We start from the raw sequence: 27,799 nt of genomic DNA, 5'->3' as shown, positions 1-27,799 counted from the left end.
GAACATAATAGGTAGTACTTCAGTTTAAAAAGAGACCTTTTGGGTCTAGCATAGTTCAAAGGCAGGGATGGTACTTCTCTTGCTAGTGTTCTGGAAACCTCTTGAGTAGACTGGAGTCAATGAGGATAATGGACTAATGCCATCAAACCCTTAATAGGAAGCTGCAAGTTTATTGCCACACTGATAAAATTTATAAGAAAATTGAATGCCCTCCTTTTCACTGCCCTGCCCTTCTCTTAGACTCATTTCTGTAGCTATTCTGAGAAACCAAAATGAGAATTATGGACACTTGAAGAAAAAGTAAGCAGTGAAAAACCTAATTGTTGAAAGTGTTTTAATACATTCTTGGGCCCTGCACCCCCTAAATCAGCTGACATCATTATGGATGGTTTTCCGTAAGAAGTTGAAGTCAACTTGCATTTTTCCAGAGGTGAACTTGGAGAAAGTAAATTTACCATTGATAAATAGTAGTCTATTTATATTGTTAACCTTTACCTGGAGTACACTTTTCAAATTACTAAGAACTCTGTAGCAATAGCATAATGAACACCAGTTGGTATAATAATTATGAATTTAGTGATGTTCCTCATTGTCTCCTTAAGAAATACTAAACCTCAGGTAGTGGAAAAGTCACCTTTGCGTTCCTGACAATCCTGACTTGTGACTTGCTTCTTTTTTATTTTTTAAACTTCTTTATTTTTTGTGACTTGCTTCTTGAAGCTTGGGGCTGGAATCAATAGTTGAGGTCAGTCCAAAGATGTCCAGGCTTTGTAGGACATTTTTACCAGGTTGCAAGAGTTCGTGATCTGAGAAGAGATTATAGTTGCAGATTGTTTTTAGCTTCCATATCATATGTCTAAGACCCGAGAGAGAGAGTACAGATGATAGAGGTGAAGAGCTATATGAATTTCAAAGTGCCTACAATCAATTCTGCTATAATTCAACATACGACCTATGTGCTCCTAAAAATTACTCACTATGCAAAATCATATGAGGGAGAAATGGAAAAATGGGTTCCAAGCACAATACTCAGAAACATCATCAGTGACACAAAGAAAGATAGGAATCTAACAAAAATGGAGACAGTTTTATACATGTTAAATGGTTAAGAAATATATACCTTCTATAGTAAATATGATACTTTACCTCGAAAGAAAACCCTGAAATTTCTTGTGGGAGCCAACTGATTCCCACAGCTGCCACCCTCTGTGAGAGGAAAAGAACAAAGAGGAGTGAGAGAAAAAGAGTGAGAAAAAAAGAACAAAAGAGAGGAAAAAGAACAGAGAAGGAAAAATATAAGGTAGGCTAAGAGGAAGGAGAGAAAAACTGAAGAGAGCAGAAGCCATGTGCAGGGTTGCAGTGTGAGTTATTATGGAGTAGGTTTACCTAACATCGATGCGAAATTGATACACGTGCCGTGGATGGGTGCGGCTTTGAGGCACACAAGGTGGACTGAGGTGGACTGAGGTAGCTGGTATGTATTTGAGGTGTGTGTGTGTGTGTGTGTGTGTGTGTGTGTGTGTATATGTGTGTATTTGTATTTGTACTCCTCTGCTGCTCTTTGGAAGTGGCTGTACTTTTCTGTGCTCACCTAGTGTTTATCGTGGATGCAATCCTGCCTAAGCAAAATTCGGAAATTTAAGTTCAAGTTACTCCCTAGTATATTAATCATGTGGGAACACATTCATGTTTTCAAAGCAAATGTTAAAGCAGAATTGACTGTTCTTATTCTCTGGAGTATTATGACTTGTTACAAATAGGTCTCACCCCTCCCCCATCCCCTTTGCTCAGACCAGAAGATTAAAGAACACTATACCTGTTTTAAAAAACATGATCTTCCATTTATGTTAAGTAGGATTAATAAAGACATTGACAGATATTCCTAAAGCACTTTTTATTTCCTCCCTGTAAGAAAAAAATGGTTTAAAAGAATTTCAAGCTCTCCCAGCAATTTGAGACTTTATTTACATTTCTGAAAACTAAAACATAGATTTCTTTTGCCCTAATCTGGGACCAACAGATATGATTACTTGAAAGTGGAGTTGTCAAAAATTTTTCTTTCGCTGAAAGGATTTTCACAATTTGGTCAAATACTCTTACACAAACTATAGCTCTTGCTGTCTATGAAACTCATTACACCAAGGAGATGTAAGGGGTAAATATTAGTGTATTTCTGATGATAAAATTAGAATATTTTCCACCTGCACTTGCAGATTCATAGTTAGACAATGTATTAAAGCAAAGGACAGACCGACTTACAGACATAACTGAGTACATTGATTTCTTTTGCGAGATCAAGCATTAAGAAAAATACCTGCAACTAAAAAGTCCCTTCCCATTCTATTAAGCTTTTTTTTTAAGGTAACATTTTGATTTTTGATGAAAAGTCATTTCAAAAACTTCAGTTAACTCAGGTGATCGAGTCGCTATTGTTACTGGTCTGCTAAAGAACTGCTAATATATTTCAATGACTGCCTGTAGGCATAATTCTATTGAAGATTTGCTAAAACAGGTCATGTTCAGTTGGGGTAGAATTATGCTGCCTTTTGGGTGTGTGCCATCTTGAATATTCAGTTATACTGAGTGGATAGAAAATATGGAATTCAGGAAATTGTGTTCAGAACAAACCAACCTTCAGCTGGGACTAGTTTCCCATGGTTGGAAGTTTCTTCCAAAGAAAACATGTTGCTTACACCTTGTGAAACTAAGCACATCAAAGAATCTACCCAGGTCATTTGACAAGCCTAGAGCAAGTTGGTGTGGAAGTAACCCTGCTCTGTAACACCTAGAAAAGGAAGAGGTAGATTGGGCTGATGTGGGACTTGTCAGCCTCCATAGTTTAGTAACCTGTTTTCTGATCATTCATGTTTTCAGTTTCTCCTCTGCCCACCAAGACTACTCTGCCACTTAAGGGGGATAGCACTGTTCAATACAGCAGCTCACGTGGAATGTTTTATATCTTTTGAAAACTGGTAAAATATACATGACATTTATTATTTTAACCATTTTAAGTGTACAATTCAATGACGTTAAGTACACTGACACTGTTGTACATTGAACTACATAACCATCACCACCTTCCATCTCCAGAAATTTTCTGTCACCCCAGATTGAAACTGCACACCCATTAAACACTAACTCTTCTTTCCTCAGCCTCAGGCAATCCTTTTTTCATTTTTAAAAATGTGGTAGGGCTTCCCTGGTGGCTCAGTGGTTGAGAGTACGCCTGTCGATGCAGGGGACGTGCCCCGGTCTGGGAAGATCCCACATGCCGCGGAGCGGCTGGGCCCGTGAGCCATGGCCGCTGAGCCTGCGCGTCTGGAGCCTGTGCTCCGCAACGGGAGAGGCCACAATGGTGAGAGGCCCGCGTACCGCAAAAAAAAAAAAAAAAAAAAAAAAAAAAAAAAAAAAAATTGTGGTAGAATACACATAACATAAAATTTACTGACTTAACCATTTTTAAATGTACAATTTAGAGGCATTAAGTACATTCACAGTGTTGTGCAAGCAATCCCTAGAATTCTTTTCATCTTGAAACTCTGTACCTGTTAACCAGTAACTCCCCATTCTCCCCTCCCTCCTTCCAGCTGCTGATAAACACCATTTTACTCTCTGCTTCTATGAATCTGACTACTTTTGATACCTCCCTTAAGGGGAATCATACAGTACTTGTTCTTTTGTGACTGTTTCACTCAGCGTAACGTCTTCAAGGTTCATCCATGTCATAGCACATGTCAGAATTTTCTTCCTTCTTAAGGTTGAATAATATTCCGTCGTATGTATATATCACATTTTGTTTCTCCAGTCATCTGTTGGATGCTTAGATTGCTTCAAATAGCGCAGAATTTTTGATTCAGTAGAATCACACAAAGTTTTACAACTGGAAAATAACTCAGGGAAGTCTAGCTGACCATAGATTCTGAAAGCGTAAGGTGTGTTGGTAAGTTTTCTATTCCTGGCAATCAGCACTGCCTTTGACACTTAATAGGCCATCAGTAAATATTTGCTGAATGAACTGTCAAGTTCTACCCAATCATCTTTATAGGTGAGGAAATGGAGATCCAGAGAACCAAGTGATTTCTCCAACTGGATGCAAATCTCAGTTCTGTCACCTACTACCTGTAATCTTGAACAATTATTTAACTTCTGTAATCTTCAGTTTCTTCTTCTTAAAATGAAAGGTATTGCGTACCTCATAGGATGTTGTGAGGATGAACAAGGTAATGCCTGTAAAATGCTTTGCACGTACCTGGCACAGCGGAAACTTTCAACAGCTAAAAACTGTTCAAGTCCAGACCCTGCAGCTAAGTATTGGCAGTGCCGGGACTGTATCCATTTCAGTTAGAAACAACTAGAAAAATACAAGAAGCATTTTTTGAGTTTCCCTTAGATACCAATTAAGGAGGGTTCTCATACATAGTTGTTAATGAAATGTTCTGGAAACACATTACATTTACTGCCCAGTTTTCTACATCTCAGCCATTGACAAGAATGAAATTGACACGGATACGTGTGAAGGACAGAGCTTGTCACTTCTACATCCAACCACCACGTAGTTTAGACAAAACCAGAGCAGTGGTGTAGAGGGGAAGTGGGAACAATTAGGGTCACTTCCTGAGCAACTTCTTGGGACATGTCTAAACTGTGGCCTTACCTTTTTTCCCCTAGCATGTATATAGGTAGCTTTTTGAGGATGAGAAATTGTCTCCTGCAAGACCAGAGAGTCTGGGCTAGCCCATTTGTAATAATTAACAGATAAATTGATACTCTAGGACCCCTTCTTGCCAACTCCTGTTCTGAAGTAGGAGCTGGTTCTAAAGTTCCAGGTCCTATTTGAAAGGAAGAAGGTAAAGAAGGTTACTGATACATTGTATAAATTTACTTCATATTCAAAATTATCTAGAATGTTCTAGGTATTACTTTTGGCAAGAAAATCCACTAGAATAAAATTCCTACTTCGAAGATAGGACAAAGTAAAGCAACATAAAGATCCCGTATGAGAGCACACAATTAACTGGTCATCAGCTAGGTTCATATCAAGGATAATAAGCTCTCACAGACAGGATCAAGGGGTTATTATTTGAGCAATTAAAAGCTGTTACCTAAGAAATCTGGTTAGGAGGAGCAGCTAAAAACAGGATTTTTCTAAAGCAGAGGCTGCAGTCCAGTATCACCTGGGGAGCCTTTACAACTCCTGCCCCTCGGGTGTAGCCTGGACTAATGAAATCTGAATCTCCCAGGGTGACATCACTTTTTCTTAAAGCTCTCCATATTCCAACAAGCAATGAACATTGAGGTCCGCTGTCCTAAAGGGATTTTTTTTCCCTTTGTTATAAAGCAAACAGTAGACATTTAAAGGCAGCACGAATTACCCCACCCACCCCATCCCCTGTGATGAAATGGTGAAAACGAAGAAAAACTAGAATCTGCAAGAACTGAATCCAAATCCTGACTCTGCCATTTTTCTTTGTGATCTTGGATAAGCTACTAAACTTTTCTAAATTTCAGTGTTTTTACCTGTAAAATGGGAATAAGAGGATTGTTGTGAAAATAAGACTATCCATGCAAAATGCTAGCACCGTGCTAGGCATATAGTAAGCACTCAATTAATATGATCATTATTATTAATACACTTAGTATTATTTGGAAAGGCCAGTAACTTCTGGTACATTTGAAAGTATCATAACATTGTTCTTGCTAATCTACGTTAAGGTATTATTTCAGAAAATTATTTTAGCTTTGCAGTTTAAGAAGGATATATATTGTTTTGATTTTGTTAGTTTATCTGATATACTTACATGTAGTTGGAATTTATTTCTAATATCGTACAGGGCTGCCAGGGATGCAATGGCGGAATGAAATTATTTCCAGAATTTTGACTTGAGCTGAGCTAAACTGAGATTGATTTAACGGGCAGAGCACTGGTCTGGGCTCCAGTCCCACGCTGACAGTCAGCTGTGTGCCATGGACAACCAGCCAGGCTAACCTCAGCTTCACCCTCTGTAAATGAGTCTAATTCAAGAAGCCAGAATCTAAAGATGACTAGAGATCTCATCTCCTCCAGTCTCAGCTCTCAAGAATGCAACTAGGAAATAAGTGAGCCCTTTGAGCAGCCAAAATAGATATTTCAGATGCCAAACAGTAAATCCTGTGTCTTTACCCAAAGAGAGGCCCCAGGCTCTCACGAAGAGCCTATTTACTCTACATGTTTAAAATAAGCTTAATTAGGGAATTCCCTGGTGATCCATCCAGTGGTTAGGACTCCGAGCTTTCAGTGCTGAGGGCCCAGTTCAATCCCTGGTGGGGGAACTAAGATCCCGCAAGCCGTGCCGCATGGCCAAAAAATAAATTAATTAATAAAATAAGTTTAATTATTTGGTTTCCTAGCCCACAGCAAGGGGAGGGAGGGAGCGGGAGGAAGTGGTTGTGATGACACTAAGGAACCAGAGGAAGAACTCCTTAGAAAATGAATTAAGGGGAAGCAGCCTGCATAGCACAGGGAGATCAGTTCCGTGCTTTGTGACCAGCTAGAAGGGTGGGATAGGGAGGGTGGGAGGGAGGGAGACGCAAGAGGGAAGAGATATGGGAACATGTGTATATGTATAACTGATTCACTTTGTTATAAAGCAGAAACTAACACACCATTGTAAAGCAATTATACCCCAATAAAGATGTTAAAAAAAAAAAAGAAAAAGAAAATGAATTAAGGTAAAGCTATTTAGAGTGGATGCAAACGCACCTTCTCACCCTGGTGAATTTCACTTGTGAATTATGCCCCAGAGCATAACCTGAGTCCTTACTGATGAGCCTGACTAGCGAGAACATTTTTTATTATGTTTAGTATACATCTAAAATATGTTGCCTGATGCCTGGTCTTCACATACAAAGTGATTTTTTAATTATGATAACTGACTTTTTATTGAAGTATAGTTGGTTTACAATATTGTGTTCAGTTTTAGATGGACAGCAAAGTGATTCAGATATAGATATATTCTTTTTCAGATTCTTTTCCATTATAGGCTGTTACAAGACGTTGAATATAGTTCCCCGTGCTGTATAGTAGAACCTTGTTGTTTATTTTGTATATAATAGTGTGTATATGTTAATCCCAACCTCCTAATTTATCCCTCCCCCCAGCTCCCGCTTTCTCCTTTGGTAACTATAAACTTGTTTCTATGTCTGTGAGGCTGTTTCTGTTTTGACTTTTTAAATGTTTTTCACTGTTGTAAAATATATCTAACATAAAATTTACCATTTTCAAGTGTACAATTCAGTGGCAATCAGCACATACACAGTGTTGCGCAACCATCACCACTATCCGTTTCTAGAACGTTCTTTACCATCCCAAACAGAAACTCTGTACCCATTAAACAATAACTCCCCATGCTGCCTTCCCCAGTCCCTGGCAATCTCCAGTCTACTTTCTGTCTGTGAATTTGCTAGAATCAAACAATAGTTGTCCTTCTGTGCCTGGCTTCTTTCGCTTAGCATAATGTTTCCAAGGTTCATCCATGTTGTAGCGTGTGTCAGAATTTCATTAATTATAATTAACTTTTAATACTTAGAGAAAATTCTTATACAATAACTCATCCCTTAACAAAAGTGAGGTGACCCTTTATAACAAGTGAGACTCATCCTTACTCTGTAAGATGGGGGTGGTATGAAAATAATAAAGGCATGATGAGAAATTACAAGCATCTGTCCAACCCGAAGCGAAATGGAATGCTTGTTCTGAATGTTTTTGTTTTGTTAAACTAATATAAAAGAGTCCCTAATGATTCTTGTGCTTGAATCATTGACACACACGCGCGCGCGCGCGCGCGCACACACACACGCACGCACGCACGCACACACACGCACACGCACACACCGCAAAATAGGTCACATAAAAACCAGAGAGAAGCTGCAGCCTAAGTCTCTGGTTTCAAATGGCAAAATCACATTGAGGCAAAATTATTCCTGTTTTCTCTGACTGCTACTTAAAGGACCTCGGGGGCGGGGGTGCAGACATGCTTGGAGGAGGCAGGGTGAGCCATTCCTTTAAACTGCACTTTAAAATATTTTGGTTTTTTTTTAAACATCTTTATTGGAGTGTAATTGCTTTACAATGGTGTGTTTCTGCTGTATAACAAAGTGAATCAGCTATACATATACAAAAATATATATATATTTTCTTCTGAAACAAGCCTTTTTTTCTCTTTGGACTAACAAGAAACGTTACAAGTGTCGCTTCAGTTTTATCATGGGGCTTAAAGTTAAGTTGTTAACCTTTAAGTGGGAGATGAGTCAGGAGAAGACGGCCACTCCCACCACTGCAGCAGACAACAGTCAACACGGAATGGCTGAAGAGTGCTCTTCTGTCCCGTTTTCCCTAAAGCAGTGGATAAATCACTCAACCCCGGGGACTGTTTACGGCCTTGTATATGGTGTTCCCAATGCAAATGCACGTAGAGAAAAGGGTGAGAGTTAATCTACTTTTGATTGGGGAAGCGTTTCTTTTCTTGTGCAAAGGCGGGAGTTAGGTGGGTGGGAAGAGAGTTAAAAAGGAACGCAGAGTTTAGGAACTTTTGTCATCTTTGAGAGGCTGTGTTGTTTAAAGGCTGTCCGTGAGACCGAGGGGAGGGGAGGGGAGGGGAGGGAGCAAAAGAGGAACACTGGGTTGGGTTACGATTCAATACAACTTTTTTGCCACTTAGAGAGCTTGAGAGATCTGCCAGGGACTCTGTTAACCCTTGCCTTCCGGGCTCTACTTCGCCCACTTAGCAGATGGATCAAGTTCACAGGAATTCACTCTGCAAACATTCAGTGCTGGGAGAGCTACAACAGAACTCCTCGTCATTGTCGACATCAGTTTTGTGAGAGAGAAGGAGCTACAAAAATTTTTTTAGAACACCAACACTGGATGTTGATTCCTCTGGCTTCCTTTATCATGGAATTATAAATGTAAATGCTCAGGGGAGCACCTGACCCAGACTGGGTGGGAAGGATCAGAGAAAGATTCCTGGAAGAATCGTGAAGGAGGCGTTAGCCAGGTTAGGACAGTAGGAGGGACAGTCTTGGCAGTAAGAATAGAATATGCAAAGACGGTGACCCATGAGAGAACAGGGGACATTCCCAAAGCTACAAGAAGCGAGTGCCTGTGTTCTGGGGGTGGTGATGGTGGAGAGGGAACAAGAAAGTGATAAAAGATGAGCCTAGGCAGGGGTGCAAGCGTTGAGGGCCCTCCCTCTGTGCCGCCACCCACGGCTGTGGGAAGTCATTGAAGGATTTTATGCAGGAGGCAGAACATCACATCTGAGCTCGAGAAGGATCACCCGGGATTCATTCGGAAAAGCTGGAGGGGGTGGGAGCCACCGTAGAGGGATTAGGTAGGATGTCCTTGCAGTAGTCCCCAGTGGACATGAGCAAGGAGACCAAGGCAGCAGTGAGGGAGAGGAGACTCAGTTTCACAAGAGCTACAGGTGGGAGAGGCAGGATTTCTGGTCCAGGTGGACAGAGCAGGTGAGAGGGCCGGGGTCTGGGAGACTTTCGAGTGTCATGGGGACGTTGAGTGCATGTGTCTCCCCTAACGATCTTCACACTCCCTCCCTGCAATGCCGCTCAAGGACTGAGCCTTCCTATGGCACTCTTACCACCCGTGGGCAGAGAAGGGTGGTGGGAGAGCTTTTTAGTATAATTTGTCAGTGTGCAGGTAGAGTTAACTTGCTTTTGAACCAAAAGAAGTTCCAATCTGGCTATCTCCCCGTTCTACGGAGGAGGAACCCGGGACGCAGAAGGCCACACAGCAGCCGCTGCTACCAGCCAACGTGTGCTGGGCACCCGTGCCGGGCGCCTTAAAGGAACGTTGTTGTTTAACCCCCAGAATACTGATCAGGTGGGTAGTTGTATTATCTCTACTGAACAGCTGAAGCAGTGAGTCTCAGCAAGGCCAGTAACCCACCGAAGGGCCCGCTCTCAGACCCAGGCTGCCTGCCTAGGCGGCTGGTGGATTTCCCACCACACAGCATCTGGAGCCAAGGCCTTCGGGAGGAATCTCTGTCCTGTCCCTAGTGCCATGCTCTGTCCTCAGATAAATCTGCTGTCCTGGGAAAGCAGATCTGCAGCAGATGGAAACTTCCTCAATTACAAGAAAAGGCAAGTCATGTCCTTCTGTTGAGACTGTAAAACTACTGCTGTAGAAATTCATCCGACACAGGCTCTCGAAAAATCGTTTATGGAAACCTCATCCTATGAGGTCGATCTCTCTCTCTCTCTCTCTCCTCTCTCTCTCTCTCTCTCTCTCTCTCTCTCTCTCTCTCTCTCTTTCTCTTTCTCTCTCCCTCTCCCTCTCCCTCTCCCTCCCTCCCCCTCCCTCCCTCCCTCCCTCCCTCCCTCTCTCCCTCTCTCCCTCTCTCCCCCCTCCCTCTCCCTCTCCCTCCCTCCCCTCCCTCCCTCCCTCCCTCCCTCTCTCCCTCTCTCCCTCTCTCCCTCTCTCCCTCTCTCCCTCTCTCCCTCTCTCCCTCTCTCCCTCTCTCCCCCCTCCCTCCCTTCCTCTCTCTCTCTTTCAGTTCTAAGTAATAAGGTGCCCATAGACATTGTGCTTTTGATTTAAAAGAGGAGAAAAAATAGTTTTCCCGAAATCACACATTTTACTCCGTGGGCCTTGGAATTGGAACCAGGCCTCCAATATAACAAAGGGAAATCTTTGAATTTACCCCATTCAAGAGACCCAGTGCTCTTCAAGAAAGTCAGGTGTCTGGGGAGTGGCCCGTCATGCTGGCCCACCTGCACCCTATTTTACCCTCTGCATAGAGCTTCTTCCCACTCCCCTGGAGGTTCCCAAGCCCATGGCTGTTCCTATGGCAATAAATAACTTCTGGTTAAGACTGTGCTGTAATGAGATCAACAGCAGTATAGCCAGAGAAGCAATAAGATATGTCCTTAGGGCTGCTCATTGTTTTCGATACAATGAACGGAACCGTTTCCCCTATGCATTTCCATAGGGAAATGGATTACCTAATGCCGCCAGAGGATAATCACATTCATGCTCATTGAAAAACTGCCCATAAAGAGATCGGTCCCTGTGTAGGTTCTTGATTTTAATATATCCAGCCTCGTTGTATTGCAATTTTCAAGTAGAATAGCTTGACCTTGAGCGTCATCATCAATGTGTGTGACTCAGTAGATGGGAAGTCGAATGATGTCTTTCAGCTTTTTCCTCTTTCTATTTAACACTGTCCAGGTAGCCCCTGCCTTGGGGGCCTGGTTGAAACTTTTATATGTTTCAGGGTCCCAAGTAAATTAGCATAAATTGCACCTACTGTATATAGACCAATTGCTATGAGAATTACCTATATCACAGTTCCTGTCTCAATAAGAGACTAGAAAGTATTCCAACTCATTAAATAAGTCATATAGTTAATTACTGTCCCATTCATCGTTAGGTCAAGCATACACTAACTGGTCATGTGTATGTGGCAACACTGACTGTATCTGTTTTAATGGGCCATTATTTGGTGTCCTTATTTCCAGATGTCTGATGCTCTAGAATTGAGAGTCCTCAGGTGAGGTATGGTAGGTTCCTAACTCATACCTAATAAAAACCACATTTCGTCCCAAAGTCAGCAGCAGACCTCTACTGTCTGAAGATACTCTATTAAGGACTAAAACCTTTGGAGCAGTGGTACAGGGTTTGGGCGGCCAAGCTATAGACAGCTGGTCCTGGTTTGAATGCAAGTAAGTCATGCACACCCTGTGTGACCTTGGGGAGCAATTGAACATTTCTAAGCTTCCAATAAAATGGGATTAACAATGGGACTCACCTCCTGGCGTTGCTGTGAAGATTAAGTGAGATAATGCATGTAAAGTAGTGAGCTCAGTACCTATCACCAAACCTTATACTAATAGTAATAACAATAATGATAATGATAATAATAGTAGTAGTAGTAAATAGCAGTGAGGAGGAGTTAAACCTCAGGTGATCTAATAATGTAAATTTATTTTACTGATCTTTTATTTTCTTTCCCATATACAAAAGCCCTTGGGCTTTATTTAATTTTTCATAATTACCGTGTTTCAAATTACACCAGCAGTGTGGAGATTATAATTGAGATGAATCAGTTTCTTTCTTTTTTTTTTTTAATATTTATTTATTTATTTGGCTGCCTCAGGTCTTAGTTATGGCACGTGGGATCTTCAGTTGCGGCCTGCGAACTCTTAGTTGCAGCACGTGGGATCTAGTTCCCTGACCAGGGATCGAATCTGGGTCCCCTGCATTGGGAGCGTGGAGTCTTAGCCACTGGACCACCAGGGAAGTCTCTAGATGAATCGGTTTCTTATTTTCAGTACTTAAAGATTTGCCAGGACATAATCCCTCTGCTACCTCATCAGCCTTTTCTTCATTTTTCTTCCTGAAGGATTATAGCCACATCTAATTGTATCTGTCTGCTTCCTTACCTGGCTCAGGACCTGGAGAGTAAAAAGGGAGTATATGCTAAGTAAAGTTAACCCAGTGAGGAGGAGAACTTAACAAGAGTCAGAAAAAAGTGCTCAGGGGAGTGGTTAATAAACTTCCTTCCCTATCTTGTCAACGCCCGCTAGGACTCTGGTGCCATGCTTTACTGCAGGCAGCCTGGAAAACTCTCTGGTTGCCCATTTTGAAGATTTTAAACATATTTTATATTTATTCACATTCAGTAAGCACATAGATTATCCCAGAAATGCTTTCCTCCTTTTTTGGTAGCTAGAAATGGTGATCGGATTAAAGAGTACAGAGAAAAAAGTAATGGTAGGTTTCAAATAAGTATGGAAAGATATTTCAGTATACAGCAGCACCTCTTCATGGGTGTGTGTCCACCTCTCTTATTTTAAGAAGAGCTTTTGCATATGAGAACATTGTCGATGTAATTTGAAAACCCTAAGCACAATTTTTAAATAAATATTTAAATAAGCAATTTAACAAAGCAATAGAAAATGAAGGTTTTTTTGCTGTTCTTACAGAAGAGACGAACTTTTCTATTTGTTATAACTAAGGGTAATGGAAGAGATTCATTTCAGTGTTATATTTGTACCCAGCTTCTTAATTATTATGACATTTTTAGATTTATTTATGTGCGTCAAATTCTTCCTCCTGATATCAATATGAAGTAAAGACAATGATTTTTATAATGGTTGTCGGAAGTGTAGTAAAAGATGGGCAACTAGTCACTTTAAGGACTTTAATATATGAATGCTAGTCCTGTTTCTTAATATCTTGCTTATATCATTAGATTACTGTTAACTACCGGTTCATAAATATTTTCTGCTTTTAGTTTTAGGTGAAAACCAAACAAATATTCCCCGATGTTTGCTCTTTCTACTCAGTACTGCAGTTTTTAACAGAACTCCTGTCCCCCACACCCTCCCCCAAGTTTCCCTTTCTGGGACGAACTACCCGACCCTCCCCCTTTCCAGGTCCAGCTGTCCCGTCTCCTCCCCAGGGGGCACCTCCTACCCCTCCTTCTTTCAGGAGGAAGAAGTGAAACAATAGAGGGAACTGAGCTGGCACAAGTGTCATTTGTCACAGCTTAGCCAGAAGGCCATTCTCAGCATTTTTTACTGATGTCTTAGGTACTGAAACTATTATAGAAGGTAAATGAGGCTGAAACCTCCCTGTTTTTTATTATTCTTTTACTCAAATATCTCGGAGCATTAATACTGACTTCCATATATGGCCAATTAAGATCAGCCTCTATACCATCGGTTAGGAAAACTCTGAATAAGAACTGATATCATATCAGCAGCAGAAGCTGCTTTCAACTTGAAATTAATTTGGGTTTCATTCCTGTGCTTGCGTGTGTGGGTCTCTCTCCTTCTCTTTTTTCTTCCCTTTCACGCTTTCTTCCCTGTTTCTCTTCCTGCCTCATTTCTTTCCTCTTCTTTTTCTCTTCTCTTTTCCCCCTTCCCCCTTCTTTCTCTTGCCCTCCTCCATTCTCTGCAACAGTATTGGCAGAAAGGTTCGTCCTGTTGATGCTATATTGTATTTTCAGCACAGTTCTCTGTGTTGGGGGTGGAGGGAGCTACGTTATATAGACTCAGGGACAGCATTGTTCCCACAATAAGAGCTTTTGTTCCCAGCCTGATGGGGTGGCCAGAGACCCCCAGTCTCATTTCTTTGGCTATATCTTCCTCCCCCATGGATGTCAATAGAGGCAGAAAAGAGATTAACGTGAAGACTAGACTTCTGATGTTTTATGTGCAGGCTACAGCAGGAGATTTTAGTGTAAGCCCTGTTTCGTGGTTTATTTGGAAGAAAGATAAAAAGTTTCTTTCATTTGAAAATGGATTCTTCTATATTCTCACAGCCCTTTGTAAATAACACTTAAATTGTTATCCTGTGATTTGTTTCTTTCTTGTGAGCACCTAGAGGTTTGGGGGTCTTATCTTACTCATTTCTGAGCGCCCCTTCCCACAGTTCCCAGCACATAGGCCTGTGCCCACCCCCGCCCCGCCGAAATCTTTATTGTAATAATGAGGTACATTTTAATAAAGCTATTGAATGGGATACAATGTAGCCGTTATGATGAACTATGTTTACGTATAGGAGTTCTGTGTATTTACATACACTGAATGGAAAAACAAAGTTGTGAATCGAGCATAAAATCTCATGTTTTATAGATATAATTATGCCCCAGAACCTGACCCAGAAGCATGCACACTGCATCTTTATTTTTTTTTTATTAATTTTTCTTGGAGTATCGTTGCTTTACAATGTTGTGTTAGTTTCTGCCGTGCAGCAGAGTGAATCAGCTATACATATACGTATACCCGCTCTTCTTTAGATTTCCTTCCCATTTAGGTCACCACAGAGCACTGAGTAGAGTTCCCTGCGCTATACAGCAGGTTCTCGTTAGTTATCTATTTTATACATAGTAGTGTATGTACGTCAGTCCCAATCTCCCAAGTCATCTCACCCCCTCTTCCCCCCACGGTAACCATAAGTTTGTTCTCTACATCTGGCACACCGCATCAACCAGAGCTACCTCTGGAAAGTGACATCTGGGCAGAGAGGGAAGGCCCTTGAGAAGGAATAGGAAACTTTTTATTTCATATGCTCTGACTTGTTAGAATTTTGTTTCCTACAGCATCAGATGAAGCTGACCAGTGTCAGCTTGGTCACGTAGACAATGCTCTCCACCCAAACTTCCCAAGAGAGTTGCTCATCTTCCTGTCCTCCACCTTTCGCCTCATCCCTTCACCTTGGCTCTTACAGTCACCTTCTGTCTCCCTCTGTGTTCACCATTGCCAGCTCTCCATGCATAGATGGGTGGTTGCATGCATGGAGAGATGGATGGATGGATAGATGCATGGCTGGATGGACAGATCGATCGATTGATCCTCCCTGATCCTCCATGTCTTCCGGTTGCTGCCCCACCACTCTCCTTCCTTTACATCCCAACGTCTCAAAATATATGCCCATCTATTACCCCACTTCCAAATCAGTCTGCAGTTCTCTCTCGTCACTGGATTTGGGACTCCATTATCCCCTGGGTTTTCCTGAGACTGTTTCTGAACAAGGTGGGAAGCACACATCGGGCTCTGTGCTCCCACTTAGGGATATGACCTCCCATCAGTGTGGGCCAGGGTTCTGTGCTGCCCGAGGCCTCGCGGCTCTCAATCTGCCTTGCTACTCTCCTCCACAAGGGATCTTCGGTGTTCTCACTGCAACATGGGAGACTCTCTGGGGGTGCCATGACCTGCTTGACCCTCCGAGGTTGCCGTTTGCTAGCGCTGAGATAGCCTGAAACCGCCTTCTCATGGCCAGGACTGGACGTGCCCCTGGGCCCTGAAGGTGGGAGGACATTTGGGCCCCGTGCTCCTGTCACTGCTGCATAAGATGGGGCCCAGAGTTGCACAAAGGGCTCTCTCAACAGACCACTCAGTTTTTCTTCCCAAATCCTGTGCCCGGCAAACCCCTCCTTGGGGGTGTCCCACAGTCCGCCTCATCTTCGCATGTCCAAGACCAAGGCGCTGTCTTTACCTGCAGACCACCACCCTCATCTCTTCAGTTCCCTCGGGGACGCAGAGGGAAAGTGCGTGAGTGGGGATGCGGGCAGGGCCCTGTGACTGTGAACCCATCGTGTCCCTCTGATGCTCCTGAAGGGCCGCCTTTGTGCAGAAGGCGACAGCTGGCAAATGAAACTCGTAATTCTTCTCCAAGCTTCTCTAACAAGAGCAGAATGAGCAACCCTGAGCCACATGAAGACCTACCGTGTGGATGCGCGAGGCCAAAAGATATGCCTTGTCTCCTTTTTACCATGAACCCCCAGAGATGTCTTCAAGCGTTTGATGTGGGTGTGAGGCAGTCCAGTGCAGGTCTCAGTCAGCTGGAAAGGCCGAGAACCGCCCTGCCAAGGCCTCTGCGGGTTAGCTTTCCCTCACCAGCCACCTGGGAAAGAAACTCGGGAGGATGAAAGCTGGTGGAGACGTCTCCCCGGAGGGAGCCCCCAGCTCTCTCCAAGCTGCAGCCAATGGGACAAGGAGACGAGACGCTGGCAGTGTCCTTGCTGAGAGCCGGGAGAGAAGCACCTTCCTCCTCGGAGCTGAAGGTGAGAGAAGAGACTCCCTTCTCCTGAAAGCTGTCTGCTTTGACTGGCCCCTTTCTCCCGGTCTCCACATCTAAGTAAATACAGCTCCAGTCTGTGGAACTTGTGGAGGACTGGCTCCGGTCTTACCTGCGCTGCTGTCCGGGTCTAACTGGCCTCCAAACTGGCAGTTTTATAGCTAATGTTCTATTTTCTGATGCTGGGATGATCTTTGGTCTCATGGCATCTGTCGGTGGCTGCCTCCACCTAAGAGCACAGAAGGTTCTCCGTGCTCAATCCTCTTCTGACTGTAACCTCTCTCACTTTGCAGCCCCACTCCAGGGTCTGCGTACATGCGCATGTCCTGCTTCCTCAGCCCATCTCAGCTCCTTTTATTTTATTTTATTTTGTTTTATTTTATTGGCCACGCCATGTGGCATGTGGGATCTTAGTTCCCCGACCAGGGATCAAACCCAAGCCCCCTGCACTGGAAGCGTGGAGTCTTAACCAGTGGACCACCAGGGAAGCCCCTCAGCTCCTTTTAGTGTCCTGACTGCACCCTGCATTTCGTTACCATGTGCCCCTTTACTCTTTTCAATCTTCCTGGGTGTTGTGTCTCCTTCTAGTTTCTCTCTGTTCTAACCCCTGGTCATCCTTAAAGATTCAACTCCACCATCACCTTCTCTAGAAGACTTCTCCCTGACCTGGAATTGCCCACTTCCTCCTCTGCCTTCTCCCATGTGCTGAATATTTATCAGTCATGCTGCCTAAACACTGTATTGTACTTATTTGTTTATACTTGTCTTTCAACTACACAGGGAACTCCTTGGGGGAAGGGATCATGTTTTATTCATTTTATTTAATTCCTAGCTTGTAAAACAGAACTTGGCATGCATTCTTATGACCTCAAAAAGAGGAGGGAAGGAGGGTTTGTATGAATAAATGTGAATGTGCTTTTTAAACTGTAAATTGACACACAAATGTAAGTTATTTTAGTATCAACAGCATCCCAATGTAATACATGAAATTTGGAGACAGGTTTTATATATACAAATGATTACTTTCTAGTAAAGGTGGATGAGTTGGAGAAACCAAAGAAGATGCATCCTCCAAAATAAAGACCAAAAATCTTACACAGGAGTTATAACAAAGGGCTTAGAATTTGGAAGTGCTAACACAAAAACTAGACCAAAAAAAGGAAGCCAAAGAGATAGAATTTTGAAACCTGAGCAAGAGGACTTAAGAACAGGACATTTTCTTCATTTTGTTTCTACAATGTATCTTCAAGAAGGATATAGGGTAGAAAAAGTATTAAGTACCGATCTAAATAAATCTTTTCTCTTCTTGTGGTTTATCTTCATTTTCATGTTAAACAGATTACAATTTTAAACGTTATTTTAGAGGAAAAAAGGGAGACAGGCACGGGGGTATTAGCTTAATTCGTTCAGGGCATCTTAAAGAAATAAAGCGAGCTACCGAGGGCATTGAGTTTGAATTCTGTCCCAGTTCTGGAAGCATCCTTTCTCCAGCATCTCTGCTGGACTGTTGTCTAGACCAGACCTTCTCAAACTATCTGTGATGAGGGACAAGCACGCGTGTGTGTGTGTTTTCCTATTGGCCACACACTGACGCTTTTGTAAAACACCACAAAAAATGAATTACTAGAAAAACAAAATAGAAGATATCAGACATGCAAAATACAAGCCCAAATTTATCATTAGATTCAACAAATATCATTCTGTCAAAATGCTATAAAAGTTTCTACATACTTTCTCTCAAGTTCTGCACTTATCTATCTTGTAGATCAGTAACAGTTTGCAAACTGGCTCCTGTCCATTTATCATACTTCAAATAGCACCGAGTTCAACTTTACTTGGATATTTTCAATAACAGACATCACAGGAATGAAAAAGTTATCGAAAAGAGGGCACATGTGTACAAATCTTACAGTGGTGGAGGTGTTGATGAGAAAAATACTTTAGGTAAAATTTATAGTAGTATAGTAAAAATTTTTTCAAATGGTGTAACGCTGTTTTTTGTATCTCCTCCCTACCCTTCTCAAAATTGAGTGAATTCTTTGATCCTCTTGGAGAATAATTGTTTTCGGCGCAAAAGTTTTAAATTTATCTTTCATTGTTAACTGTAGGGTAACCATAGGTGCTGACATCAAGCCAATAAAATTAAAAAGCAGCGTGACAGGCTCTAATAAATTTCATTGGTGTCTTTCCTCTGTCATTTGAGCACAGAATGAACTATTATCACTGAGCTTCAAACCTCTCATTTTGGCTTCAGATAATTACAGCTGCTAATGCAGTGCATGCTACAGTAGTTTTCAGTAACTGGTTTAGGGTTAAAGTATCATATTTAAAAGACTTAGTTATGATCAGTGGGGGAACACGTTGTGGCCATATGGCTTTGATCTGTTTTCTAGAGTGGCCTGCAAAAATCTGGACTCCTAACGATCTATTTTCTCAACGATTTCAGAAAACAAGCAGCGTTTAAAATCTAGTTCCTCTACCACGGACTCTGGGGTTTTGAAACTCATTTGGAGATGGGCCATCCTCTGTTGGAAGTGGGCCATGGTTCTTTGTGTCTCACCCCAGATGAAATTCTTCAACCCCCTTAACTCAGTCTTTCCATGACATGAAGAATTTAGTATCAGGTTTCTGCAAAATGAACCAGCTTTGCATTTGAAGTGAGAAAAAGGATTCTTCCTTTTCTCCTTAAACCCCCTTGCGGCCGGCCAGGTGAGTCTGGAATGTATGTGTCATCTATGTCCCAATCTTCTCACTGCTGTTCGGTGTGGATCACGCCTGCCAATATCCTTCTGTTTCACTTTTCGATTTCGTATTCATCTATAACCTTTGTTTTACCTTCTTAATTTTGCATGTGACGTGTCCTTTTAAAATGTTGATCAAAGTATTAAACAACTATCAAATATAAGCATTCAATGCAGATAAATATTAGCCCATCTCTTTGTGCCACGTGTAATTTTATGAAACTATCAAGGAATACTTTTTTTTTTTTTTTTGAGGAAGCCTAAGTTGGATTTATACTTGTTCAAAATGCACTCTTCAATTCTAGCCTTCTTTAGCATTTCTTATTTGGGCGTTATCTCTACAGCCTATACAGATCCATGAGCTCCTTATGACGGTTCCGCTCATAAAAGTAAGGAGGCTGGGTCTTGCTCTTGTGGGTTTTTAATGACAATTACACTTAAACCTTGGGAGTCTAATTTCTTATTGAGATGACCACTTTCTGAAGAAGAAAAGATGTTACCACCAACCTTGTTAAAACATAAAAAGGCTTATGAACATTGGTTCCTGCATGACCATGATTTTAGCAATAAAGAACCAGAATGGTAAGTTATATGCTGCAGTCTGTGAACCATGCTACGGAGACAGTTCCTGACGAAGCCTGGCCTGTTTTTCATTTGAGGAACATGAAGGGCATGAGAGGGTGGCTGTGGCTTATTAAAAGACAAAAGCAACAATTATCTGATGGTTCTTACATTTCAGCTTCTCGTTTCACTAGTTGCGCTGAAACAGTATTGTGTTTGCGATTGGCCATCGGAATGTGGTTGAGTGCTGGGATTTTCACGGTCTGGCTGACTTTTCCCAGGGTGACTTCCCCAGTGCTGCAGATCCCTGGGTGACGTTTGGTGGAGAGCCATACTGCATTGTTCAGCCCAGGGCGGAGAACTGTATTTATTTTTGATTTTACGTTATTTCAGCTGTTTTCACTTTTTTCTTTATTGTTTTCTTGCCTCCTACAGAGTTCTCTTTTCAAGCCTGGCTTGAAAGGGGGAAGGGGGACACTCAGTTATGGACTCAGCACACAGCGTGGAGACCAGATTTCCCCTCTCTCAGCAGTTCAAATAGCTTCTAAGCCACGTCCATTTAACCCACTGTGGGTCTGAGCCCACGTTAGCTCCATGGGGAGCTGTTTCCATGTTAAAATATATAAAATCCTTTCAAGCTGACTGTGGCTTCTTTACATGGCCTATTGGATAGTATAAGTGAGTGACATGCTTATTTTATTTTAAAAAGTTTTTTTTAATAATCTGGTATTTGAGGATAATTTAGTTCTAGACTTTAGCAGCTGATAGCTTTCTGACTTAAAAGGTTATGTTTAAAACAACTGTATCACATTTCAGAATTTTTTTTTTTTTGCTATACCACATGGCTTGTAGGATTTTAGTTCCATGACCAGGGATTGAACCTGGGCCATGGCAATGAAAGAGCTGCATCCTAACCACTGGACTGCCAGGGAATTCCCAAATTTCAGAATTTTTATTTCTGGTTTCCCACTGTATGAATTTTAGAGTCTCTTTTTATCACATAAATCAGTCAAGGAGACAGCAGGCAATGTTGTATGCCAAAACTCTGACTCTATCAGTAACTGTGGTCATTATGTTATGCATCTAGGGAAGCACTAGTACATTTTGGGCGTAGGTATGTCCATGTACATACACTCTTTCTCCTTGCTCAAACTCCCTGTTCTATAAGTAGGGAAGTATTTCATTATTAATAAAAGAGAGATTCTGCCTTCTCACGGTAGAGTTAATGAGCACGTTAGTATAATAATTACTTGTAACGGATATGAGAGATTCCTCATGCATAACTAAAGACGACTTGAAAAAGGACAGGAGTGTTTAAGACATTCTTCTCATTGATTCCACAGGATTACCTTGAGTGCATCAGGGACCAAATGAAACTTCCTCTGGGGGCGGAAGAAAGATCAGCCCTTTTTGGAAACATACAGGATATCTACCACTTTAATAGGTAAGCTAATCCTCAAAAGACGGTTCTCACATAAGAACATTACGGATTTTTCTCAAATGAATGTGGCCTAAGAAAACTTACTTGAAATCCCTGATTTGACTTCATAGATTTTTGTGGCCTATCATGCCGTGAAATCTTCTACCTGGAAACATCCTTGTTTGTATATGAGTCTCACATTTATCCAAAATCCCGTCCCGCTCCGTCCTCCTGGCTCCGAGAAGAGACCTATTCACCCTGACAGAGCAGCGGCATCTTTCTTCCGCAATAGAACATGAACAGGGCATCCAAAGATATATGCTGGCTTGGTCTCCAGCAACCCCACCTCCGCTGGATTTTCTGAACGTTTTCTTCTGCCTAGGGAATGGGCAGGAGGGAGTAAACACACAATAAATACTTTAATCATAACAGATATGAATTCAGATTAATTAATAGTTAAAATTTACAATGCTTAATTTAATTCAAACATGTATTGAGTACCTGCTGTGTAGCAGGCAGTGGGCTTAGAAAAGTATCACAGTAAACAAGGCAGACGGGGAGCCGAAGGGGATGGGGCAGGCAAATCAGTTCTTATAAGGTATTGTGGTACTTCTTGGAAGACCAGGTAGTAGGCAGGAAAAGAGCATAGACTGGTTTCCAACATCTCTGGGTTTGCATGCCCGCTGAGCCATGCATGTATTCTTCGGGGAATTTTAAACAGAATACAGAAGGTCCCCGACTTATGATGGTTCACCTCATGATTTGACTGACTGTACGATGGTGTGAAAGCAAGACGTGCTCAGTAGAAACTGTGCTTCAGATTTTGAATTTTGATTTTTTCCCGGGCAGCGAGCCGCAGCTTCCAGTCTGGCACGCCATCACGAGGGTAAACACCAATACACTTACAACCATTTTGTCTTTTACTTTCAATACAGTATTCAGTAAATTGCATGAGACATTCAGCACTTTAGTATAAAAGAGGCTTTGTGTTCAATGATTTTGCCCAACTGTAGGCTAATGTAAGTGTTCTGAACACGTTTAAGGTAGGCGAAGCTCAGCTTTCGTGTTTGGTAGATTAAGTGTATTTTAATGCATTTCCAAGTTATGACATTTTCAACCTACAGTGGGTTTACTGGGGCATAACCCCATCATAATTCGAGAAAGATCTGTAGAATGTACCTAACTTCCTCATTTCAAGTCTTTGCTCAAAACTTCCTCTCTCAATGATGTTAACCCGGCACCTAAGCACACACCTTACCTGCTTACTTTTTCTTTTTCTCCTGGCTTTTAGCAATTTCTGACATACTCTGTGATTGACTTTTATGTCTGTTGTTTCCTTCCTCCCCACCCCCACTCACAGAACGCTCCCTGAGGGCGGGGATCTAACAGTTTTGTTACTACCCAAGTGCCTTAAGCAGAGTCTGGCTCGTGGGACCCTCCAAACTTTTGTGGAATAAAGAAACAAATGGAAACAATAGGAATATCTACCTCACGTGGTTATTGAGAAGCTTCGGTGAGCTGACGTACTTCATGTGCCGCACTCAATGCCAGAGTAAACAGCACAATATTAACCAGTGATGATGACATTGATTTTATTAGAGTAAAATCCCCTTGTAAAGTTCTACAATGCCCTATCATTGGGTGACTCAGCCATAGCGCAAATTATAAATCCTTCCCCTCTTTGCTCACTGAAGCTGGTGTATGTGGGCTCCTTGAGGGTAGGATCCACATCTCCTTTGCCATCCCTAACCTCCATGTGGATCCCTAGCACCTAGCCCAAGCCTGGCCTCTGGGAGACATGTTTGAATTACATCAACTCATCCCTTAATTTTGAAAGCCTGGGATATGAAAAAGGCCAGTGTTGCAACGTCTCTTTTCATCTGACTCAGTAGACTTTGAAAACCAATTTGCACGTTCCAGGATAGTGGTTCTCAACCCAGGCTGCACACTGGAACCATCTGGGAAGGATCATGTGTGTGTGGTGGTGGTGGGGGGGGGGGTTGTTTTTTGTTTTTAATATGATGACTGCTACTCCTAGAAGTTCTGATTAGAACTTCTAGGTCTAGGGTGGGACCACGGCATCAGGATTTTGTAAAACGTCCTCAGATGTTTGTAATGTGCGGCCATGGTTGAGAAACACTGTCTAGATAAAATAAACACAATAATAAGAAAATAGAGAAAGGGCATTAAAAAATTGAAATAGGGGGAATTCCCTGGCAGTCCAGTGCTTAGGACTCCACACCCTCACTACCAAGGGCCCGGGTTTGATCCCTGGTTGGGGAACTAAGATCCCACAAGCCACGTGGTACAGCCACAAAACAAAAAAATTGAATTTGGGGAATTTAGAGTCTGTGTGTCCATTAGTAACATGCTGGTATTAGAGCAAGCTTCCATTTAGCAGTGGCTGAGGTTAAAAATCCAGGAGCCCGAGTGGCTTTTCCGCCCAGATCCCACCAATGGCACAGTAACCCGGGAAGAGGAACGAGGCCTAGGTGCTGGGAGGCCCTGGCATAAGCCTTCTGGTGGTTTGGCTGTAAGTTGACTGTAATGACTGCTTCTCTAGGGCTTGCTTCTTGCCCGAGGCCATGCAGCTCTATGTGCGTTATCACTTCATGCAAGGCTGGGCTTCTCTGACTGCAAGCCCCAGGCATCCAGTGGCATGCCCTCCTGCCAGGGTAGAGCCCTGCTTTTCGGGTCTTGGTTTATGCCATAGTCCAGGAAAGGGTTTCTACTCCCCGGCGTTTACATCTTCATGTGTTTCCTAATTTAAAGAAAGATAAGCCTGAAGTAGCCCCCGATGTCAACCAAAAGGGACCTTGGCTGCAAAAGCTGGAAGACTGAGAAGATCTTTATATTCCTGAGTTGGTTCTCTCTCTGTTCTCTTCTCTCTTTGGTGTTCTCTGAATGAGGAAGTCAGAGGTGACTAGAATATAAACCTGAGTCAGGATGATGATATACGTGGCATCAGTGTGGTGACACAATTCATGTGACCGTGTTCATGCCTATCCCTTTTGTAGATCACATTTTTATATATCCTGAATATGCATTATCTCATTTAATCCTCTTAGCTCTGAGGTAGATAAGATGCAAAAATATATACACATTGATCAGACACAGGAATCGGTGTAGAAAGTCCATTGCTCAAGGACATAGAGCTAGAAATCCAACCTAGCCTACTTTGAACACACCTGGTTTTGTCAAATCTCAACTGGTATTCTTACTATTTTTAATTCTTTTCAAGAACATCTTCCTGTTTAACTTTTACAGTGGAATTGTCTGTACTGTTTTGTCCCTATTCACTTTCATTTTCTTTCTCTTAAATCTGGACTCTAGGGGCTTCCCTGGTGGCGCAGTGGTTGAGAGTCCGCCTGCCAATGCAGGGGACAAAGGTTCGTGCCCTGGTCCGGGAAGATCCCACATGCCGCGGGGTGGCTGGGCCCGTGAGCCATGGCCGCTGAGCCTGCGCGTCCGGAGCCTGTGCTCCGCAACGGGAGAGGCCACAACAGTGAGAGGCCCGCGTACCACAAAAAAAAAAAAAAAAAATTCTGGACTGTAAATTTAGAGCTCAGATGTCTTTGCTCTTACATTTGATTAAATAAGAGTATTGATGTGACTTTTTATGTTAATGCCTCTTATGAATCCTCTATTCTATACCTTACTTCAGTTGATTTCAAAGATACAGCTATCTGGCAAATCTATGGTTAAGGCTTGAAATAATTATAAAGTTTCTGTCATTAGTTCAGGTCCAGGTTTCTCAACATAATATAATACTATTGTGCCCAACTAAGCAAGATTTAGAACTCTAGAATTAAAGAGGGCAAAAAGAAAATGGGTTTATTTTGGCCTGGAAAATTCAGCTGATTAGATTTTGTTTTTTAGGAAATAGTCCCAAAATACAGGAGAGCATAGGGTACTATGATAAACACCCGTGGAGCACCCTCGCTCTATCAAGGCCTTCCTTTGTGCCATATTTGCTTTAGAAATTCTTTTTTTTTAATTTATTTATTTAGGGCTGCTTTGGGTCTTCATTGCTATGCATGGGCTTTCTCTAGTTGCGGCGAGCAGGGGCTACTCTTCCTTGTGGTGTGTGGGCTTTTCTTTGCAGCGGCTTCACTTGTTGCAGAGCAGGGGCTCTAGGCGCAGCACGCAGGCTTCAGTAGTTGTGGCACGTGGGCTCAGTCGTTGTGGCTCGTGGACTCTAGAGCACAGATTCAGTAGTCATGGCACACGGGCTTAGTTGCTGCGCATCATGTGGGATCTTCCTGGACCAGGGATCGAACCCGTATCCCCTGCATTGGCAGGCGGATTCTTAACCACTGTGTCACCAGGGAAGTCCCTGCTTTAGAAATTCTTGAAAGCATAAAGGCATTACAAATAATGCTGAGTCCCCTGATAGACCCCTCCCAATTGCATCCCGCTCTGTGGAGAATGGCACAGTGATGTGCTGGTGTACCAGTTCTCCAGGGTGAGGACAAGGGACGGGGAATCTGGGATTTATAGTGTTTGCCAGTTTCTCTGGTGTAAACACACCCATCACTGCAGATTAAAGCTACTAAGAAGACGTCACTGAACATGGAATTAGGAAGAGATGTACAGAATTGTCTCAGAAAAGCCAGTACAATCTGGCTCAAAATACCACCATAACTGTAACTGCTATCCAAGACTTGGTGTTTCATTCCCAAGTATGATCTTTGTTGCCATGACTATGTATGTAAGTACTTATTTAAAATACAGGGCTTCCCTGATGGCTCAGTGGCTAAGAATCCACCTGCCAATGCAGGGGACATGGGTTTGATCCCTGGTCCGGGAAGATCCCACATGCCGTGGAGCAACTAAGCCCATGTGCCACGACTACTGAGCCTGCGCTCTAGAGCCTGTGAGCCACAACTGCTGAGCCCACGTGCCACAACTACTGAAGCCCGTGCACCTAGAGCCCGTGTTCCGCAACAAGAGAAGCCACCGCAACGAGAAGCCCACACACCGCAAGAAAGAGTAGCCCCCGCTCGCTGCAACTAGAGAAAGCCCACACACGGCAATGAAGACCCAGCACAGCCAAAAATAAACAAATAAAAATTTTAAAAAATAAAATACATAGCATGCTTTAACTTATTTCAAACCTGGCACAAATCATGTCAACCTTTTAGAAGTTTTTTTCACTCAACGTTGCTTTTGAGATTTATAGCTCTACTTTGCTTATTTTAACTGTGATATAATATTCCATTGGGGGATACGTTACCTTGCATTTTGCCAATTGCAGTTAAGACTAAGCCTCTTTTCTTGTTTTTTTGGCCACTTTGATTTCTTCTGTGAATTTCTGGTTTATACCCATTGATCATTTTTCTGTAAGGATGTTTCTTTTTCTTTTCTTTTTTTAAGTACCTATACCTATTTATTTATTTGGTTGCACTTAGTTGCGGCAGGTGGGCTCCTTAGTTGTGGCATGTGAACTCTTAGTTGCGGCATGCATGTGGGATCTAGTTCCCTGACTAGGGACAGAACCCAGGCCCCCTGCATTGGAAGTCCCAGGATGTTTCTTTTTCTTAGGGCTGTATAGGAGTTCTTGATGAATTCTCCCTGGAGACCATTGTGGATTATGTGAGTTGTAATCCTCCCTTAGTATGAGACTTGTCTTTTAACTTTAATTATGGTTTCTTTGAAAATAAGTTGTAAAATTCATAAGTTTGACTACTCTAAGTAAATATAATATTTATAGTATGTGGATTTTGTGTTTGTTTAAAAAATTACCTCCTCCTCTCAGTTCATAAATATACTCTATATTTTTCCTAAAAGTCTTAAAATTTTGCTTTTCACTTATGTCCTTAATCTAACTAAAATTGATGCAAGTATGGTTTGTGGTAGGAAATCCAAATCCTTATTTTCCTATGGCTAGCTGATGGTCCCACCACTGTAGGCTGAAAAGTACATCCTTTCTATGCCGATTTGTAGTTCCACATCCCTCCTAGGTGAAGTTTATGTGTATGTATGGTCCTGTTTCTGGGCTCTGTGTTTTGTTTTGTTGGTCTCTTTGTCCATCTTTACTCCATACCCCATTGTCTTAATTATTAAATCCACATTGCTCTTCTTCAACAATGGCTTAGCATTTCTTAACTCTTTGCACTGCCAAGTGATTTTTTTTGTTTTGTTTTGTTTTTTTGTTTTTGCGGTACGCGGGCCTCTCCTGTTGCGGAGCACAGGCTCCAGACGCTCAGGCTCAGTGGCCATGGCTCACGGGCCCAGCCGCTCCGCGGCATGTGGGATCTTCCCGGACCGGGGCACGAACCCGTGTCCCCTGCATTGGCAGGCGGACTCTCAACCACTGCGCCACCAGGGAAGCCCCGATTTTTTTTTTTTTTTTTTTTTTTTGCATTAGTTTGTCAATTTCCATGAAAAACTCTGTTGGGACTTTTATTGGAATTCAATTTAATTTTTAGATTAATTTTGGCAGAATCGACATCTTTGCAATATTGTCATCCTATCTGTAAAAATATCTCATCAATC

General features: G+C 42.3%; 1 protein-coding gene and 1 long non-coding RNA gene across 13 annotated transcripts in view; one reads left to right on the top strand and one right to left on the bottom strand.

Annotated features, from left to right (window-relative positions):
* The window catches only part of LOC125960615 (uncharacterized), a 292,168-nt gene that overhangs the window by 46,923 nt on the left and 217,446 nt on the right, over nucleotides 1–27,799 (bottom strand). The window lies entirely within an intron of this gene.
* Nucleotides 1–27,799, top strand: part of PLEKHG1 (pleckstrin homology and RhoGEF domain containing G1) — a 223,568-nt gene that overhangs the window by 142,421 nt on the left and 53,348 nt on the right. For 10 of the 12 annotated variants that reach the window (XM_012536513.3, XM_033404918.2, XM_033404921.2 and 7 more), the window contains one exon: nucleotides 21,225–21,325. The exons of 1 other annotated variant lie outside the window; for it this stretch is intronic. In XM_012536513.3, the coding sequence (XP_012391967.1) occupies nucleotides 21,225–21,325 (101 nt within the window). Of the gene's footprint in view, nucleotides 1–240; nucleotides 431–21,224; nucleotides 21,326–27,799 lie in introns of all 12 variants that reach the window. One more of the 12 variants, XM_033404956.2, reaches the window with a different exon arrangement.

The sequence above is a fragment of the Orcinus orca genome, chromosome 12, assembly GCF_937001465.1.
Source record: "Orcinus orca chromosome 12, mOrcOrc1.1, whole genome shotgun sequence".
Lineage (NCBI taxonomy): Eukaryota > Metazoa > Chordata > Mammalia > Artiodactyla > Delphinidae > Orcinus > Orcinus orca.
This window is presented reverse-complemented; position numbering and strand designations above follow the sequence as displayed.